Source organism: Ruditapes philippinarum, unplaced genomic scaffold (assembly GCF_026571515.1).
Source record: "Ruditapes philippinarum isolate M1 unplaced genomic scaffold, ASM2657151v2 ctg1468_1_1_1_1, whole genome shotgun sequence".
NCBI classification, from domain to species: Eukaryota; Metazoa; Mollusca; class Bivalvia; order Venerida; family Veneridae; genus Ruditapes; species Ruditapes philippinarum.
This window is the reverse complement of record NW_026861330.1, coordinates 157,323-176,708: the sequence shown is the minus strand read 5'-3', so window position 1 is coordinate 176,708 and position 19,386 is coordinate 157,323. Positions and strand designations below refer to the sequence as shown.

Sequence of the window (19,386 nt, the reverse complement as noted above, 5' to 3'; positions counted from 1 at the left end):
CTCAGAAAGAGGGCTGGTGACCATAAAATTTGTTCTCATAAATTTATTTTTTAAAACATCATCATCACGCAAAGTTTAATAACATACTCCCTGCTCATTCTTTGCCTTTGGGAAAACATGCACTATTACCAGAAACGTCTGCACCCGCACATTGTATATTCATACTCATGGAAGTAGTACAATATATACGGATGTGCTTTTATTTGTTTTTCTTTAAATATACACAATTCTGTTTGAACGAACTCTGCCGCTTAGGTTGCGCTTTGATTACTGTTTAGTAAAAACCATTTTCTTATTAACACTTGTGAAACAAAGCATAATTTTGTCTTTTAACATTTCAGTTAATCAATAAAACTTTCCTCATAATTGTAGTACAATATAGGGCGACTTGCACAAGATTACATATTCCAATACAATTATATTTTGAAGCAGAAAGCTATCACTATGTAAATAATGACTGGATGTCTGTCATTCATGCGACGAGCTGTTTAATAACCAAGATCAGATTCCATTTTATATCTCACTTTATATTCATTACATAAACATTTTTAACTTTTAAGGATTTCAATGTATTAAATATGTATACATGTATGTCTTTCTAATAATTCATTGCATGAACTATATATTAAACTTCTTATAAGTATATAGTGTTCAACAAATTACATATAGACAAAACAATTCAATGCTTGTGCATCATATTTCCATATGTTTACTGATAAATGTTACGTTAGCTATAAGGCCAAAACTTCAGAGCATTGGCATGTTAACAAATCGACACAAATGATATGTTAGTTCAATTTCAAAAATATTGCCAAGACAAATTAAGACAAAATAAATAAAAAACATTTACAATGTACATCATTCAGCAAAACAAACACAAAAAAGTAACAAAAAAACAAACAAAAAAAAAACATTTGCTAGACGAATTAAACATTATATGAAACAAATATGAGATAAAAAACAAAAACGCAATTTAGTATTTTTTTTATTACAAATTTACAAATGCATGTCATATACATATGTAACATCAATATAACAATATAATTCAGATAATGTTAATGCAATGAAATTTGACAAAACAATTTCAATATACAAATACTGCAACATCATTTTGTATTTTTTTAAGTGAATTGGCTTACAATGAAATACAACATATTAATATATTTAAATGTTCGTTCTGAATCACTTTGCATTTTATTTACTTCTAGCAATACTTTATAAGAATATCCAAAAAACAAAACAATAATATGTGCCAATTCAGAAATGTAGAACAATCCACTTTTAACAATCTTTAATTTAATCAAAAGCAAATCATTGATAAATTATATTTCACATAGTAATTTTACCATGGACCAATTTGACAGTTTATTTTCCAAAATGTATTTTTAACAATTGATTAGGCTAATTCTAACCTTCCTTTCGGCCCATTCAGATTTGGAACAATACATTTTCTCTTACATAAATAAATTTATTACCCTTCCAGATTTTTTCCGCCTTTTTGATTGGATATTGATCACCCGAAAGAAATTGATATAACCGAGCCAGACGGGTAATATACACACTAAATTTCCCCGTTTGGTACCCAACGTTGTAAACAACATGCGCCGAGGTGATGCGCGTACGGTTCGATTTTTACGCGGTGTAAATTCCGATTTAAAAGCACTTTTTAACTGTCAAATGATCAATATTTTCCAAACTAGAGTAATGATACATATTACCATCAGTATCAAAAACAAATATGACCTTGTGAAAGCTTGATATTAATTACAAAAACGTGCGTTCAATAGACTACTCCTTTTCTCTTGTTTACTTTTGTAAGGTACGGGAAAGATACGTCATGTATTTATGTGACGTCATGTTGTGACGAAGAGGTATCCTAAAGGGAATCTTATTTCGACGTTTCATTTGAAAAAGCAATGATTTTTTAAAAAATCGTCTAAACTCGGCAGGGGAAGGGTAATAAAATTATTATTTTGGTTTTGGAGTGATATATGTGGATATATTACCTGCCAAGATAAAATATCACCCTCGCCTAACGGCTCGGGTGATATAAAATCTTAACAGGTAATATATCCACATATATCACTCCAAAACCAAAATAACATATAATATCCTTTGATTTCTAGGTAAAGTATGTTATAACTTTCAAAACTTTTTTGGGGGATTTCCGAAAATAAAAGTTTTGCAATCTATCTCAAAATTTACTTTGAGTGTTTTGACATATTCATTGATATCTGATATAAGCTATAAATTACTTTACTTTTTCACATTCCCGAAACAATTGTTTCATTCTCACTTTAACAAAAAGAACATTTTTTCATCAGTCACAATATTCATTTTTTTTTTCAACAAAGTATTTGTTGCTTAAATTCTATGCAAAAGCCTAGTTTGAAACAATAAAAAGTACGTATCATTTGTTAGTTTAGAAATCCAACTGTATCAATGTTTCCACTCCAAAGGAACTACATGTATATCAAAAACACTACACCATGCACCTTGGGGGTAGGCTTTTCATAATTGGTTGTCAACATATTGTAAATAATAGAAGTACCTTGTTTACATAGTAATATAGGTTGAAAATAACATGGTATCAAGGGGAGGTGGGGAATAGATTTGTCACTGATTAATTCTGTTCTGTCTTTTAAAAAGTATTTGATGCTTCTAATGAATCCTTCAAATTGAAAGAAACTTGTATATAAGCCAGTTTTTCTATCAAATTCATGCTTTGTCATAAAATTACCGCTTAGCTAGCATCCAATAAATCGCTGACATATCTAATCCCCTTTACATACTAATCCTTAAAGAACACATGTTCATGATCCATTATAAAGTTATGATTATAAACAATGGCATACGACAGAATTTGTCCATACTATCAATTGGGAAAATGTTTATAAAATCAATATAACATTTAACAACATCTTTCCAAATATATACTATTTCTGCATACAATCTTCCACAATTGAACAATTTTTCAGTATTTATAATAACATTAGCTAATGCATAACATTTATTATCACCTCCTATTAAAAACCTTCTAAGCCAGGTCAGTTTAAAACTATTCATAAATGATAACACATCAGTCATTTTCAAACCACCTTCTGTATAATCCTTAATGACAATGCTATTATTTATTCTAGATGGACCATTCCATTTGAAGTCAAAGAAATTTTATTTATATTATTTATCCAGTGACTATTTGGGTTTGGAAGAGGTATAAGTAACTGAGTTAACATCGGCAATAATGAAGACTTAATTACAGTTATACGTCCTAATGGTCCTAAAACACAATTAAGTATTAGCAAATACGCAAAAACTTGATAATACAAACAACAAAAAGTTATAAAGATATATTAAACGCAAGCTATGAATTTGTAACATTTGTGTTTTCATAACTAAGTTAAGTTTTTACACTTTTCGTTGAACATTCGTCTTAGCTCAATTTGAAAGTTAATTTGTAATCGTATCGTATATAAACTCAAAATTTCGACCATCTGATATACCATGAAATTGCACAGTTTAGAAGACAACAATAGTTTTTTCTCCTATAAACACTTCGTGACAGTCATGTTCTTTTTTAAACATTGCACAGCAAAAATTGATAAATGAACGCTTCAAAAGGTTCAATATTAAAGTTAACGTCAGACAAATACTAAATATACCTTTAAACAAATGTCAGAGTGCAATACCAATGTCAAAATTTACAAAAGTATTCAGAGTTTACAGGGGAATTTATTCATTGGCTATCAGGTTAGCTATTTGTTCCCGAATTGGATTATATTTCTTTGTATTTCCATTGACGCATCCACTGACATCACATTCAAATATTTGCCATTGTGGTCCCGCCCTGACAACAGAGCACATGACGACCGCCTGACTGCTCAGGGCGTGGCTTATTGTTGTACTGCACAAGTTGGTATCAGGATCGGATGCTTCGTAAAACTGAAGACTTGGGTTAGTGAAGGCGGAGAGATTTGGTGCTTTCCATGAGCTTAATGTGAAGTACAGATGAGTAATGTTGCTAGGCAACCGCTTCAAATACACGTGGATACTCTGATGACCGATCCGTCCTCCAGCTGTCTTGACATTTTTAGCAGAGTGTTGAATTGCCCCTGTAAAGGACATTCTATTCAATGTAAGAACTTTTAACATTTTTTATTATTTTATTATTTTCTCAAATCATTTTCCTTATTGTACTTTCTCTTTCCCACATATTTAAACAACGTAAAGACAATGTGTTCACATTTCATATATCTCACCAATTAAAATGGTTCACACATACGTTGTTTGATTATATATACCAGAAAAAGTCCTATTCACCTAAACATGAAAATCATTTTGCACTTATTTATATACATTTACATTACTATTATGTATTAAATAGCAAAGACTTACGTGACGTAAACTATTCATACAATATACTATTCAAACAATTTTTTGGATATTTTTCTTTACGAGATTATTTTAATGGTAGAATAATATAGAATCATTTGCCCTTTCAAAATTATTTCCCCTGAGTAAATAATCTTAACGTATTATGATTGCCAGATTGCTTAGTATCATTTTTGGCCTTATTATAATGTATGATCCTTTTAAAATGATATTACACTCTGGAATGGCTTACCTTTCAGATAATAGTCATTAGTAGAGTGGTTCCAGTCAATGACTTGAATAAATTCAGTTTTCTCGAAAGCCAGACACGAGGCGTCAAGGAAATCTGGATTTACTTTTGGAAACTCCCAAGAGAGATCAAACACCACGTGATCAAGATTCTCTGGTATACAGTACAACGGCACAATAAGGCTTAGCGAGGTGTTCTCTGTAATTCCATAATCTGATAGTGTGAAATTTTGCCCTGGTCCTTTGACAGTCTGAAAAATTAACATACATTAAACTTTTAAGAGGAAAATTCGACAATATGTTAACATTTTCAACTTGCTCTATTTTTATAAATGTTTACACAATTCAACTCATACTGAGTATTTTACGCTTGGTATAACAATATGCATGATATTTTTTTTTACCTAACAGTGCATTGGTCTCGCACATAATATTGCCAAGAAGAAAGTTTAAAATCAAAATAACTAAATAAGTGAGACTGGACATTAACACACTTATAATTACGTTTAAACCCAACGAAAATTATAGAATTGATGTAAATAAAGATTCGAAAACTTGATGAATGTTAAAGACTTCTTTACATTGTCATAAGTTTTCATTAAAGTATGTGAGCAGTGATCGGAATATTTAGGTAAGCAAACATAAATAATACAATGACCAATGATATATGAGAATGTGATTATACTTTGACAAGTAGAAAGCCATAAGAATTACGAAATATTTCAGACAAAATGCAGGTACCTTTAGACCTCGTTCCTTGTAGAGAATCTTTTGCTGAGACTCTTTTATGCCAAGTTGTGTTTCTATTTCCCTCTTCAACTCTACAATTGTCATGCTAGGATTATAATCTATCCAGGCCGTGTCACCATTCATAGCGGAGACAGAAAAGACTGGGCCACCATGACCTGTCATCAGTTTTCGATTTTCCTCTAAAACTTTAGAATAGTCAACGAACATCCTGTCCAGTTTGGCTTGAAAGAACTTCACCATTTCGCAGTCTGGTTCAACAGTAACGTCACATTTTTTATGAGGACATTCGCCAGTTCTCGTGACATGTTCAACAACACACTGAAATGCAGGTTAATGTCCATAAGCACATATCAGTTTTAATTCTAGCATGATTGGGAAGAATTTTTGTTGCCAAGATGTAATCTTAAACATTTTATATAAACAAGAGATATACTTCTGGCCCTAGTTGCAGCTAACACACATTTCAATGGATCTTGAAATTTCTAAAATATGTTTACCATTGCGCACCCACTAAAATTTTACATGTGAAAACTTACTTGCATTCAGGCAATATTGTATTTTACTTTATATTATATAAACCAGTGAACAATTAAGCGACTAGTAGTTTCTTAAAATCCCTGCTTTAATTGGTGTCGGTAGGTCGAGATACTAATAGCGCTCAAACCAACAGTCCTGGAATAGTAAGTCAGATGCTTTAAGCAAAAGAACACCTCTCTAAAAGCAATTAAAGTGAAAACTGGTACGTAGGCATTTATATTTACCCTTAAACAGTGTCCAGGATAATGATTGCATTCCTCTGATATAGGCGACTTTGGGAACTCATTTGAAGGTTTTTGTTTCTTGCATATAAAACAGCGTAATCCTTAAATATGAATTCATAAACATTTGTTTTAGTTATGTGTTTTAATTCATAAGGACTATGGAAAAGTTCAATAAAATTAATTGGATAAAAAAACAACGCTTTTTATACATTGACATTAAGCATTAATGTTGAAACTGCATACAATTTCGTATGTTAGAAAAAGAAATTATGCTGGCAATAAGCAATGCAACTAAACAATATTACAATTATTTTGTAAAGGTGACGTTTTTTTTACAGAAATCACAGTATTATCATTTAGCACTAATACAATCAATGAGGCACATATATCTGCATAGAAAAACAAAACTTTAGATTCAAGCATACATAATACATGTATGTGAAATAAATAAAATAAAATACAGTCAATACTTATAATCAACTTGATAAAGCCATGTTCCCTAAAAGGAAATCATAATGCAACCGCTGTTGCCAGTTTTTTTTTTAAAATAAAATTTTACAAAAGTTAGTGAGCATGGAATGTGCTTCTGTTTTAACCAAAGATGTCTGGCTTAAGTCTTAATGTTACAGGCCCATCTGGAATGTAATTAGAAGCTTCTCACTGGATTGGCTTTGCTACGGGCTCATCCGAAATGCGATTTCAAGCTTATTTGCTAGGGCCGACATGTAATTTACAAGCTTATCACAAAATGCTACGGACCATTCGAAATTTAATTTCGAGCTAATCACAGCATTTACATTAACACTAAATTGCTTAGTTTAATAAAATAGTCTTACAAACCGTTTTCATCATCGCTATCATCGTCGTCATCATCGTATTCTCCATCAGATTCTGTCGCAACAAATTCTTCGCATGGTCTCGGTGTTTCAATCGCTTTTGGTGTAGATGAACTAGCAGGTGATATGGTAATAGACGAACTAGGCAACTAGAAGAAAAAAATATCATGCACCTTAAACAATTAATTGTACCTGTCAAAACTCCCACAACATTCATATAAAATACCTTCGAAAATGTTTTAGGCATTGCAATTTTAATACATGTTCTGCATAAAATTACTTAAGCTTTAAAAAGTTGTGTAAATGTCCACATTTATTTGAGTAACATTTAATTGAAAGAAGCATAAAAGTTTTATGTTGTTTAATATTAGTAATTTGTGCTTTTTTCCTGCAAAACAATTTAATTTCCCCTCGGGGAAGATTAACTGGGCAACAAATTTTTTGTGTAATAATCAAATAAAACCAAAAATTTTAAAATTAGTCAAAGGGCTGTTTTTCAAAAGAAAAATTTTATAAGGGGGGATCCTTAACTTCGTTTATGTTCGACAAAAAATGTAGTACCCAAATGATTGGCCCCAAATATACTGGTAAAATTTTTTCGTCCCCTGTGATAATAGTTACCTGAACAGCATACACTTTAATGTCCTTTAATTATATGAAAAAAATATATTTATAAAAGATGCATTCATATCTTCGATAGGGGAACTGAAGCCCTAATTTTCTACGAGTTTTTTTTGATTTTTTTTAACATGTAGTCATTTTGATGGGCCTATATAGATTCTGCAGTGGGTGTTACGTACAGTATGCAAATTTGCATCTTTTTACGAGTACATTAACAAATGTTTACAAACCATTTTCCTCAGACGCTCTATTTCTTCCTTCCAGTCCAGGCGGCGATAGTTTTGGCTCTCTGACTTTTCATGTGGAGGGGCGTCACCTATCATTACTAAAGATTTTTGAGAGTTTGTACTCCACGCAAGATTTTCCTGCACCTCTCTTAAAACTAATTCATAGCATTCTGGAGTATCTCCGCCCCCTGTTCCTCCGACATTGCTTACAAAATTACAAAGGGTGTTCGGATCATTTGTGAAGTTAACATACTTTGTGACGTAGGTACTCCCAGCATCACAATAATCGCCATGGGCAAAAATAGCAATTTTGATACCAGGAATCGTTCGTTTCAGATCTTGTACCATTTCTCTTAAACGTTTCCGGACTTCTTCAAGGCAACTGTACATAGATCCAGTTGTATCAAACGAAAATGCTATTTCGAATGCGTCACCCATTCTTTTGCTGTCTAAAAAAAAACAAATGCACGTAGCACAATATTATTATGCATAAAAATTAGATTAAATTATAAATAACTAAAGATGTACATGGCCTATGCCAGTCCTTAGGTATTTTATAATTATATATATTGCAAAATGTTTTGAAATCAAGATATTTCTTACTGAGTATGATACATTTGAATAACGGAATGCATACACTATGTTTCGAAAGCTGAGTTCCCTATAACACGCCTGGCAAACTGTCGCTCCACTTCAAAATTGTGGTGTACGGTAAAACGAGCGAACGGCATTTCAGAGATAGAGCGGAAGGCCGATTTTAACGCCTAATTGTAAGTATTGGTTTATGTTTTTGTCTTTGTTATTTATTTAAGGTTGTATTTTTTTCGAAAAACGGAAAATGTTAGTTCCGTGTAGGAATTTGATTTAGGCTTCCAATGATCTAACCTGTTACAAAAAGAAAAATTATATTAAAGCCCGCAGGAGAACTTTTCTCCCCGAACGAAGCGAACGATGATTGTAGAATATTGAACTTCCCAACCATAGAAATGCCCATACCTTTCGGATTTTCTTGAAAAAGGGTGTATTAGTAAATTTATCAACCCGTAATAAGAACTTGTCCTTCGTGCAAAATAAATTACTCCTGAAGGATTTCTTAAATTTGTAAACCGATATTTTTCGTAAGTAGTGGAGCGAAAGGGCAAGAGATGGAGCAAAAGGTTCGATGTTGAGCGCAAGGCGATATTAATTTGACGTATTAGGAGGAGCGTAGTCGATGATTTTTATGAATAAAAGCTATAGAAGTTAGAATAAACATGATCAAGTGTTAAGACCGAGATATATATACCTTTTAAAGAGAACTAATTTATTGTGATGTCCTTTCTACGACTATAGCGTAATAACTGTAATCTCGAAGGTGTCACCTATGGCTGTCGTGTAAATTCCATTATTTATGTTCGGAATTTGGATTAGGCCGGACCATTGAATCATACAGTCCCATTAATGCATGGCATAATACAGGATGCCACTTATTCGAGTTCAATCATGATTTTTGACACGGTTATGTACATTTAAAAACGTGTGTCCGTGCAAATGCGAAAAAATCGAATATTTTTAGTTCTACCGCGAACAAATATTTCCGAGCAGGTACGTGTAACTCGATTGTTCACGCAAAAATGTTATGTTTTTCGAAAATTTAGAAATTCAAGGTGCAGAACAGAAACAAAATTATGCAATGCATGGAATGCATTGAATTAAATGGATCACTACTACCGAGTTCAGTTCACAGTGACTTTCTGTAATTAATAGCTCTAACGTGCATGTTCTGAGCAAAAACACAAATAAGCCACGTTTTCATGAATTTGTAAGGTGGGGAATCGCTATGAAAATGGTTGAAAAGGTGTCAGTCTTTATAAGGATATAACACGTGTTCCAGTTATGTTTTCAAACGATACTTCCTCCCCTTATTTAGCATTGTTGTTTAGTTTATTATTTTCCTCTCAAAGTGAAGGCAGAACTCAGTTTGGTGTACGGACTAAAAATTATCAATTAATATAATAGACCTAGCTATTAGTAGAATTTCTATTTACACTTACAGACGAAAATAATAAACTAAACAACAATGCTAAATAAGCGGAGGAAGTATCTTGAAAAAATAACTGGAACATGTGTTATATCCTTATAAAGACTGACACCTTGTTCAACCATTTTCATTAGCGATTCCCCACCCCTACAACATTTCATGAAAACGTTGGCTTATTTGTGTTTTTGCTCAGAACAGGTACGTTTAGAGCTATTAATTACAGAAAGTCACTGTGAACTGAACTCGGGTAGTAGTGATCCATTTTTAATTTCATGTGTTCCGTGCATTTGCATAATTTTGTTTTCTTGTTCTGCACATTGAATATTCTAACTTTTTGAAAAACATAACATTTTTGGCGTGAACAATCGAGTTACACGTACCTGCTCGGAAACATTTGTTTCGCGGTAGAACTAAAAATATTTCGATTTTTCGCATTTGCAGGGACACACGTTTTTAAATGTACATAACCGTGTCAAAAATCATGATTGACCTCGAATAAGTGGCATTCTGTAGTATGCCATGCATACATGTGTATGATTCAATGGTCGGGCCTCATCCAAAAATCGAACATAAATAATGGAATCTACACGGAAGCCATAGGTGACACCTTCGAGATTACATTTATTACGCTAAAGTCGTTGAAAGGATATCACACTTTATTAGTCGTCTTCAAAATGTATATATATCTCGGTCTTAACACCATCGTCGGATACCCACGATTGATAAACATGTTACATAACATGCAATCAATGTTAATGGTTCGGCCGTGGGTATCCGACGATGTCTTAACACTTGATCACGTCTATTTTAACTTCTATAGCTTTTATATGTAAAAAAATCATAGACTACGCTCCTCCTAATACGTCAAATTAATATCGCCTTGCGCTCAACATCGAACCTTTTGCTCCATCTCTTGCCCTTTCGTCCACTATTTCGAAAAAAAATCGGTTTATAAAAATTTAAAAAATCTTTCAGAGTTTAATTTATTTTTCACGAAGGACAATTTTTTACGGTTGATAATTTACTAATACATTTTTCAAGAAATCCAAAGGTATGGCATTTCTATGGTTGGGGAATGTTCAATATTCTAAAATCATCGTTTCGCTTCTCGTCGGGAGAAAGTTCTCCACGGGCTTAAGGTAATTTTCTTTTTGTAACAGCTTAGATATTTGGAAGCCTAAATCAATTCCACACGTAACCACATTTTCCGGTTTTTTTCGAAAAAAATACAACTAAAATGAATTAACAAGACAAAAAAAATAAACAATACTTACCAATTAAGTGCGTTTTTAAATCGCCTTCCGCTCTATCTCGGAAATGCCGTTCGCTCGTTTTACCGTACACCACAATTTTGAAGTGGAGCGACAGTTTGCCGGGCGTGCTATAACTGATGCAGCAAATTTAATTGCACTACGTATTCATATTGACTATTTACCTATACATGTATTGCTTAGTGTTTCAAACATAACATATCTAATCTGTATGTACTGGAAAGATGTTTATTTTACATTCTAAATGAGATTGTACAATTATTAATTATCAGCATTTTCAAATGTCAAATTATAGAGCATAACATATCTTTATTACTTAATCTTTCTAGTTTATGTAAACAGTAATATCTGGCTACTTCTTTCCTACTAAACCTTGATAAGCGGATATACGAGTTTGAAGTTTACAACATATTTGTTAACTAAATGTAATTATTTATTCATTACATTCTACATTAATATTTTTGAAATATATGCAGCATTACTTATCAGTGTTTTTTTTCCTCCACTTTGGGAAGCACCCTGAGAAAATCAAAGCAGCAAAGGGTACAGCATGGAAATAAGCAATGCTCAAGTCAGGAGCAATGAATACATGTACATTTGTATACTTATTAAGGTTACTTCTTACTCAGATATGCTTATAACAAACATGTTGAATAAAGAAGTTAATATCAATTGCATACCTTAAACTTAATAAACTTAATCCCTGTTTACTTAATTGTATATGCATTAGAATCTATGTTATCTTGTTTGGGGATGATATATATTCATACATATGTTATTGTATATTGGACTCTTAACCTTGTAAGGCCTTTTTCCTCTAATTTGAGAAAACGCCACGTGGCAAATTTTCGGAAAATTGTGTCATAAAATTTTCCAATTTGGGAAAAACGGTTATCGTGAAATTTGCCGATTTGGGAAAATATGCTAGCATTTAATATGTTACAATTGTTGAAATAAATCTAAATAAATCTTACTTAAACTGTTCAGCTTTTTCTGTCATATCAAAAATACAAGGACAGGCTCAAATGTGTACAAATGTAAAACTGATATCTATTAAAAATCCTAACATGAATATATTCCGTAACACTATTTCGCGTCACCAAAATTGAAAATGCGATACTTTTTCTTTCAAATTGCCTACTTCTAGATTGGGATTTTATTTTCTTTTTTTTTTTTGGGGGGGGGGGGGGGGGGGGCTTGGGAAAAAAACACAACATAATTTGGATGGGGAATGGGCCATATTCGGAACCATGGGATAGGGGAAAAGGCCTGCTTTTCATTAAATATTGACTTTGACATATTATGCTTAATTTGTTTCCCTTTATCGTACTGTTTTGAAACTTTCCCCTTTTCAATAATATTGCAGCTCACGGAAAAAAAAAAAAGTTAATTCCTAAATTTAAAATGAAAAATACACCCCAAATCAAAAAAAATATATCAACTATATTGACCAGTTTACCAATTTATTATTCAAACATACTGTTTTACTTACGATTTAAGTTTAACAGTCAAGAAGATTTTTGAAATTCACATTCTTAACCCTTTTTTTATCTTTATGTAGAGGAAACCATTTAAACAATTTTGACAGCTGGGGAACCCAATGATCTTCTGGAGTTTGCTTGATCCCAGTCATGGTTTAAATTATACGTTTTTAAAAGACAAAACTAAAAAGACAAAACCGCGCAGGCGCCCCGAGGGGTCGATTGGGTAAAATTATTTTTTCCTTTTTAAAATCTTAAAGGGGTAAGGTCAATTTGTTTTTTATCCAATATGATATTTCAAAATAAATGAAAAAGAAAGCTGACATCAAAGTTAATTTTAATTTTTGCACAGGGGTTTTAAAATTTTCGCTGAAAACTCAACGACAATAAATTAATCCTTTATCAAAGCTATTATGTATCTGAACTTTTAATTTTAAAAGTCAACCCCAAAAGAAGGAGTCCCCCCTCGTAAAAAATCTAGGTCAGTTTTAAATTAATTAATTTAAAAATTGTTACATAAGTGAATTTGGACCAGGAATTTGATATACCATAAAAAGGACTAGTCAACAATTTGTAAAACGCAATGAGATAGCGTAAATTTGTGTAAGGGGCAAATATTCCCCATATCTAAACCCAAACAAACATATCCAAAATCAGCTTTGGCCCGCCATTATACTTTTTGACTTTGATTTAAATACTGAAAAAACCCCCCTTAAACAATGTAAGAAGAGGAGTTAATTTTACCCTTTTCTTATTGCGTTATGTGCATAAATGATGATTTTTTTAATGACAAAAACCCGTCTTTTTTATTATAAATTTATGTTACATTGTATTCAAAATGACCAAAGTTTGAGTTTGCAATATTTCTCCATGAAATTAAAACAGAACAAAAAATTTGAAAGTTTTTTATCGGGGTTTTAAACATGTTGCTGTGTCTAAGCAAATTTTGGTCTTTTAAAAAATTTTATAATTACTGCTTTTTTGACGAAAACTACTATAGGAGAGAAAATAACCCAAAAGGGCATTTCAAGGTTGTTAAAACCCTTTAAGGTTTAGTGCTATAGATTAAAACCTTACAGAGGGGGAAAAAAAAAAACACCCCCTTAACATTAAACCATTTTTGAAAACAATAGAGACATCTAAACAGAGTGTTTTTGGAAAAACTCTTCTCTTTCTTTCTTATTTTTCTCGAATTTTTCTTCGAAAAATGTCAGTTTACAAAGGGAAACCGTGACTAAATTTTTCGTCAAAAATTTTATTTAGACTAACCCCAACGAAAACATTTTCCCCTTAACCTGACGCCATTTAAAATGAAAAGGAATTTTTTTTTGATTCCCACTTTTTAAAAAAAGTGGGCGTTTGAGCAATAACCCACACTTTTTTAACCCCTTTTAAATGGGGAAATTGGCCCCAAAAATTTTGGCCCGCTCTCAAAAGTTTCCACTAAAAAAGTCAGGGGAAATTTTAGCAAACCCTGTTAATAAAAAAATTTCCCCGTTGCTGAGGAAAAAAAAATTTCGCTTCAAATTTTTTTGTAGAATTTCAAAACAACACTTGCGCCCAAATAAGGGCAGTTTCCTTTTCTGCCCCCGACTTTTTTAGAACCAAACGAGGGAAAAAATTTTGTAGGTTTAAAAAACTAATGGACGCAAACCGGCCACGGGAAAATAAAATTTTATTTTGTGTTTAAAATTTTTTTAACAGTTGAAGAAATTTTAAAAAAATTAAAAAAAAAAAGGTTTTTTCCCTTTTTAAATTTAAAAAATGGGTTGTAAATTTTCCCAAACTTGCTTTTTTGCCCAAAGTATGGATTTTTCCCATAAAAAAAATGAAAAATGTTTAAAAAAATTTTAAAAAAAACAAAAAATTGTAAAAGAAAAAAAGGGTCTTTTAAAGTCCAATTTCATACCCTGAATTATTAGTTTTTAAAAACACATAAAAAAAAAACCCTTAAAAAAATAAAAAAATTTTTAAAACCAATTTTAAACCAAAATAAAATTTACTTTGACCTTGACACCCCAAGGGCCCTTACAGTCAATTTATTTTAGAGTTTAAGGGGTTAAAGGTTTGTTAAACCCCAAAAAAATTGGCATGAAAAGGGTTGTTTTGCCCAAGTATAAAAAAAACCCCTTTTGGATTAAAAAAACCCCAAGGTTATGAAAACACCCAAATTTTATACCCTTTTTAATCTTTTTAAAAATTAAAACAAGTTGGGACCTTCTTGCCCAAGGGTTTCATACTTTAAAGTCAAGGAAAATTATTGATTTTGGGGATATTATAAAATTAAAAGGGTTTCTGCCCTCTCAGTATGAATTTTAAATCCCTTTTTTTGATTAAAAAAAAGGTGATAGCCAATAACAAAAAACAAAGAAGAAAATTTTTTAAATTATTTGAAAAATTGCCCAGTTAAAGGGTTCAATTGAAGGTCATTAATATGTTTGTTTGGGTAGAAAGTATGTTTTTTGGACCAAGACTTAAAAATCAAATTATGTAAAATAAAAAAAACAAAATTTTAATGACACTTTAAAACCAAAACCCAAATACGGACGAAAAAGGTCACTTAAAGTAAAATTTAAGGTCGGGTTTAAAACCCCTTATAAGCGGGGTTTTTTTAAAAAAATTTTGGTTTTGCAAAACAATTCACAGGAAAAACCCATCGATTAATTCCCAAATTTACAGTCAATTACGTTCCCCCAAAAAAGTTTTGTCGGGCCAATAAAATCGCTTTATTTTTTTAAAATTTTGGGGAAAAAATTTCCCCCTTTGCAGTGTTTGAAACCCTTAACGGGTAATTTTATAAAATGACCGTTTTAATTTTAATTACAACAGTGCAATGATTTAAAAAAGGCCGGGGTTTTAATGAAAGTCGGTTTTAGGTTTTTAATACAAAGTTTTAAGAAACTAAATTTTCCCCCCTTCCCCTTCTTTTTGCTTTTAAAAAGACACTTTTGAAACAATTTATTTTTGGGGGTTTATAGGAAATATATATTTAAAATATAGATCTAAACAGTTGAAAATTTATGGTGTCTGGCTCGGGCCAGTTAAAGGACTTTTCTTGGTATGTTATATTTCTTTCCTATAGTCTTGTACGGCCTTTCTGTACTTTTTATAGATAAAGTAGCAAGATTTTACATCCCTGCGCCATTCAACGTTGAATTTGTCTCATGCATATACTTTCTTATACTTCAATCCTTGTGCGAATCAAAATGTAAAATTCTTGGCAATGATTAACCTTAATTTTCGCATGTTTTTTGCCTGAACTGTAACCTATTTACAGTACCAATGTCTATAGTGAAAGTTCTTCGAAATATGTTAAATTTTGCTACTTATCCATTAACAAAAGCCATTGCGCTCGACTGTTCTCAGTGCTTGAAAGTAAAACAAGAACCTGAATAATGTATATCTTTTAACTTCAAAGGGCATTAGTTCTGTCAAAATTCATATTTACAATAGCTCTTCTACTTTTCGAATAGTCGAGCGTAAACAAGAGATTTAGTCAACAGAGATATTTTAACTGAAACAGGACACCATATATAGAAACTGTATGAAAGTTGTAGCAATAAATCAAATCAATTGAATGGCCATTTCCAGGAACAAAGTTACTGTTGATTTAAGCTTTCACGAAACTAACAATAGTTCGTTCGATGATGCTAAAACTCTATCATTTATCTTTGGTATATCATTATAAAAACACACACATCAGGGGCGTACCTCGGCTTATTATGAGTGTACGCCGAGTGCCGGTTTTTGGCCGAAGGATCGCCAGAGACTTATATATCAAATATAGCTATGTGCTATAACTAATGATTTAGGGGATATTAAAGCTAATTGTACTACTATTAACTTTATCTATAGTTATGAAAATAACATTCAAGTACATATATTGAATGTAAGAGAAATAGCACGAAGTCTAACGTGTACACTGGTTTTAAACAGTTCAAAAGTTTTCTTCCTTCTAGAAAAACAAAACATATAGCCGGAGTCTCTCTTGTAAAAAAGATGGATTTAATCTCTTTTTGTAACAAATTTAGTTTCTTCTCTTGGTTTGTTATTTTTTTTTGTTTCACCATAACTTAACGTGAGATATTATCAAGGAAAATATGCTTTAAAATGATCTTGTATGACCTTTAAATACAAACACAACAGCTTAAATGTTTAGTGTAACGAAAGGTTATCGTATTCACAGCTAAAATGTAGTATCGCACGATCATTTAGCTTCCTTAAAATATTTTTAATGCGTATTAATGTCAATGGTGTAGACAATAAGTATTGTCTTTAATATTTTTGTTCTCAACAATCCAGTCTTTCAATTTCCATTCAAAACTTATTTAAGTTATTTCATTTACGTAGTTAAAAATGCCTCACGCACATAAAGCATGTTGGTATAAACATACTCGCCAATTTGTTATCTAACAGTCGGCGAAAATAAAATAATTTGACATGATGTGTCTTAATTATGGTTATCATCGTTTGTCTCGTTATATATTTTGTCTATGTTTTAAATATGTATAATGACGAGACCTACGTATAATAAAAATATATATCATTGTTTTTCATAAGTGTGGCATTTTTTTACTCAATAAAATAATACAGTAGAAACAAAAATTTTTTAAGTGATATATTTTTGTTAAATACTGGTATTTTTTTACGGTCAAATAAACAAAAGTTGAATTTGGTTTGTGACGATGGAATGATGGCAATAGTTCACTGCAAAGATCTGATTCACAGTGTCATTTATAGTTACAAGGTTTAAATATAAAAGACATTCCATAAGCTAACTCACTCCCTTCTATTGTTGCCTGCAAACGCCAAGTTGCAAACAAGATTCTTTATTTTGCATATAGATCTAGATGTAAAAAATGAAATAAATGTTGGACGTTTCACTGTTTTGATTTCTTCGGAAAAAAAAATGAATTGTAATATATTGGTCAATTTTATACCCTTATTTGAATTTTGACGAGGATTATTAGCATTATAACGCTTTTAAACTCAAGCTGAAAAAAAGAGAAAATTCCAAAGAAGATTGTTTATATCATATTTTTTACTCCCCTTTTCTTCATAATTAAAGTTTTCGATTGTGCATAAAAAGGTAACGCATATTCGAAAAAGGTAACATCCTAAATATACCGGTAAAATAATCTATTCTTGACAGCTACGAATATGTTGACAGATCTATCAAAATGATTTCATTTTTTATTTTTTTGTTTGTTTTACGAAACTTTTTCTTTTTATACGCCCGTGCGTATTGGCGTATCGGTAGGTACGCCACTGCACATGTCACCTTTGTGCCACCGTAGAAAGTAGACTAAATATATTACGTGACCTCGTGTTAACACGTGATACATGTATTTAGTGTAAACATGTACAGTATGAATCATATACGATATTAGCTACTGAGTATCAGTTGTCCAACTAATCAAAGTGTATAAATGATATCATCACAATTATCCAACTCATCAAAAATGTTTTCCGAAAATAAAGGTTTCAATATCGGGCAAATGGGCCGCCCTGCGCGCAAAATGACGTACATCATGCATATTTATAAGGTCAAATTTAAACCCACCATTCAGGTAATTAATTAATAAAGCGGACTGGTAGTGGCGTAATTAAATGAATATTAATGAGGCCATCACTGTTCTACAGAAATTAGAAACTTTATCCGGTCGCTATCGCTCCCGTTAAAGTTTCTAATGAACGGATGAACACGAACATAGACATTTGTTTGTAGTCGATTTTTTCCCTATATGAATCAATGAAAAACTGTACTGCTACAAAAAACTCATTTAATTGAATAACAGGAAATAAATGTATATCGGACCTAAATCGGACCGATATCACCAGTGTCACAGGGTGAGAAAAATGTGCAGCCTGACCGGGACTCGAACCCGGGACCCTCAGAATACCGTACCGCGGCTCTACCGACTGAGCTATCCGGCGATTACACATCTTCTTCTCCCCTAAATAGTGAACAGTTCTGACCGTGACATACTCCCCCCGCTATATTGAAATTCGTCCTCGAATTTCTAATGGTAAAGAGAACAATGTGAAAATTGAACTCGGAGCTTATACCATCACGGCCCCACGTTGGGCGCCAAATGTCACAGGGTGAGAAAAATGTGCAGCCTGATCGGGACTCGAACCCGGGACCCTCGGAATACCGTTCCGCGGCTCTACCGACTGAGCTACCCGGCCGCTTTCACATCTTCTCCCTTAAATAGTGAACAGTTCAGAACCGTGACACCAGGTTTGTCTATATCGGTCCGATGGCGGAAAGCCGACTTCGATATTCCGACATCTAGCCGATATAGTATGTTTGCTGGGTATATATTATATATCTATACAGTTTTAAAATGCTCATGGAAGTGTACTTGGGAGTAAGAACAAAGGAAAAGTTCCAAACCATGCAATAACTCTACTTTTTAAAAAAATGTCGAGCAAGTTCTCAATTCTAATATTTTTTTTTAAAAAAATTTCATAATCTAGATCTACAACTTATTAATCAATTTTGGATAGCAAGCCTTAATTTGTATAAATTACACTTACCGCACTTTTAAAAACAGTTGTTAAAATATGACTGGTAATTAATGTATCCAACTGATAACACAAGAATAGGAATTGTACTTATTATTCTAAGAAAACAAAATGAAAGTGCTTTTTGTACAATGTATATGCATGCGGTATTGTCTATTGAGATTTTAGGTCAACACATTTTTGAAAAACCGTACTGTAGGCGTGTTTTTTCGAAAAATGATAAAGGTAAAGTTCTGCACAGTGCAGTAGATCAATAATAATCTACACG

General features: G+C 32.1%; 2 protein-coding genes across 2 annotated transcripts; both read right to left on the bottom strand.

The window, feature by feature from the left end:
• Positions 1 to 591: 591 nt before the first annotated feature.
• LOC132715279 (uncharacterized) lies at positions 592 to 7,141 on the bottom strand. Its single transcript, XM_060698268.1, has 5 exons — positions 6,972 to 7,141; positions 6,132 to 6,232; positions 5,362 to 5,688; positions 4,625 to 4,871; positions 592 to 4,112 (listed from the first exon to the last, which is right to left on the bottom strand). Exons 3-5 carry the CDS (start codon positions 5,608 to 5,610, stop codon positions 3,733 to 3,735), a joined length of 876 nt encoding a protein of 291 aa, XP_060554251.1. The 5' UTR covers positions 5,611 to 5,688; positions 6,132 to 6,232; positions 6,972 to 7,141; the 3' UTR covers positions 592 to 3,732.
• Positions 6,964 to 19,301, bottom strand: LOC132715283 (uncharacterized). Its single transcript, XM_060698273.1, has 4 exons — positions 19,131 to 19,301; positions 7,819 to 8,264; positions 7,553 to 7,612; positions 6,964 to 7,116 (listed from the first exon to the last, which is right to left on the bottom strand). Exons 2-4 carry the CDS (start codon positions 8,251 to 8,253, stop codon positions 6,964 to 6,966), a joined length of 648 nt encoding a protein of 215 aa, XP_060554256.1. The 5' UTR covers positions 8,254 to 8,264; positions 19,131 to 19,301.
• Between the last annotated feature and the right edge of the window lie 85 nt (positions 19,302 to 19,386).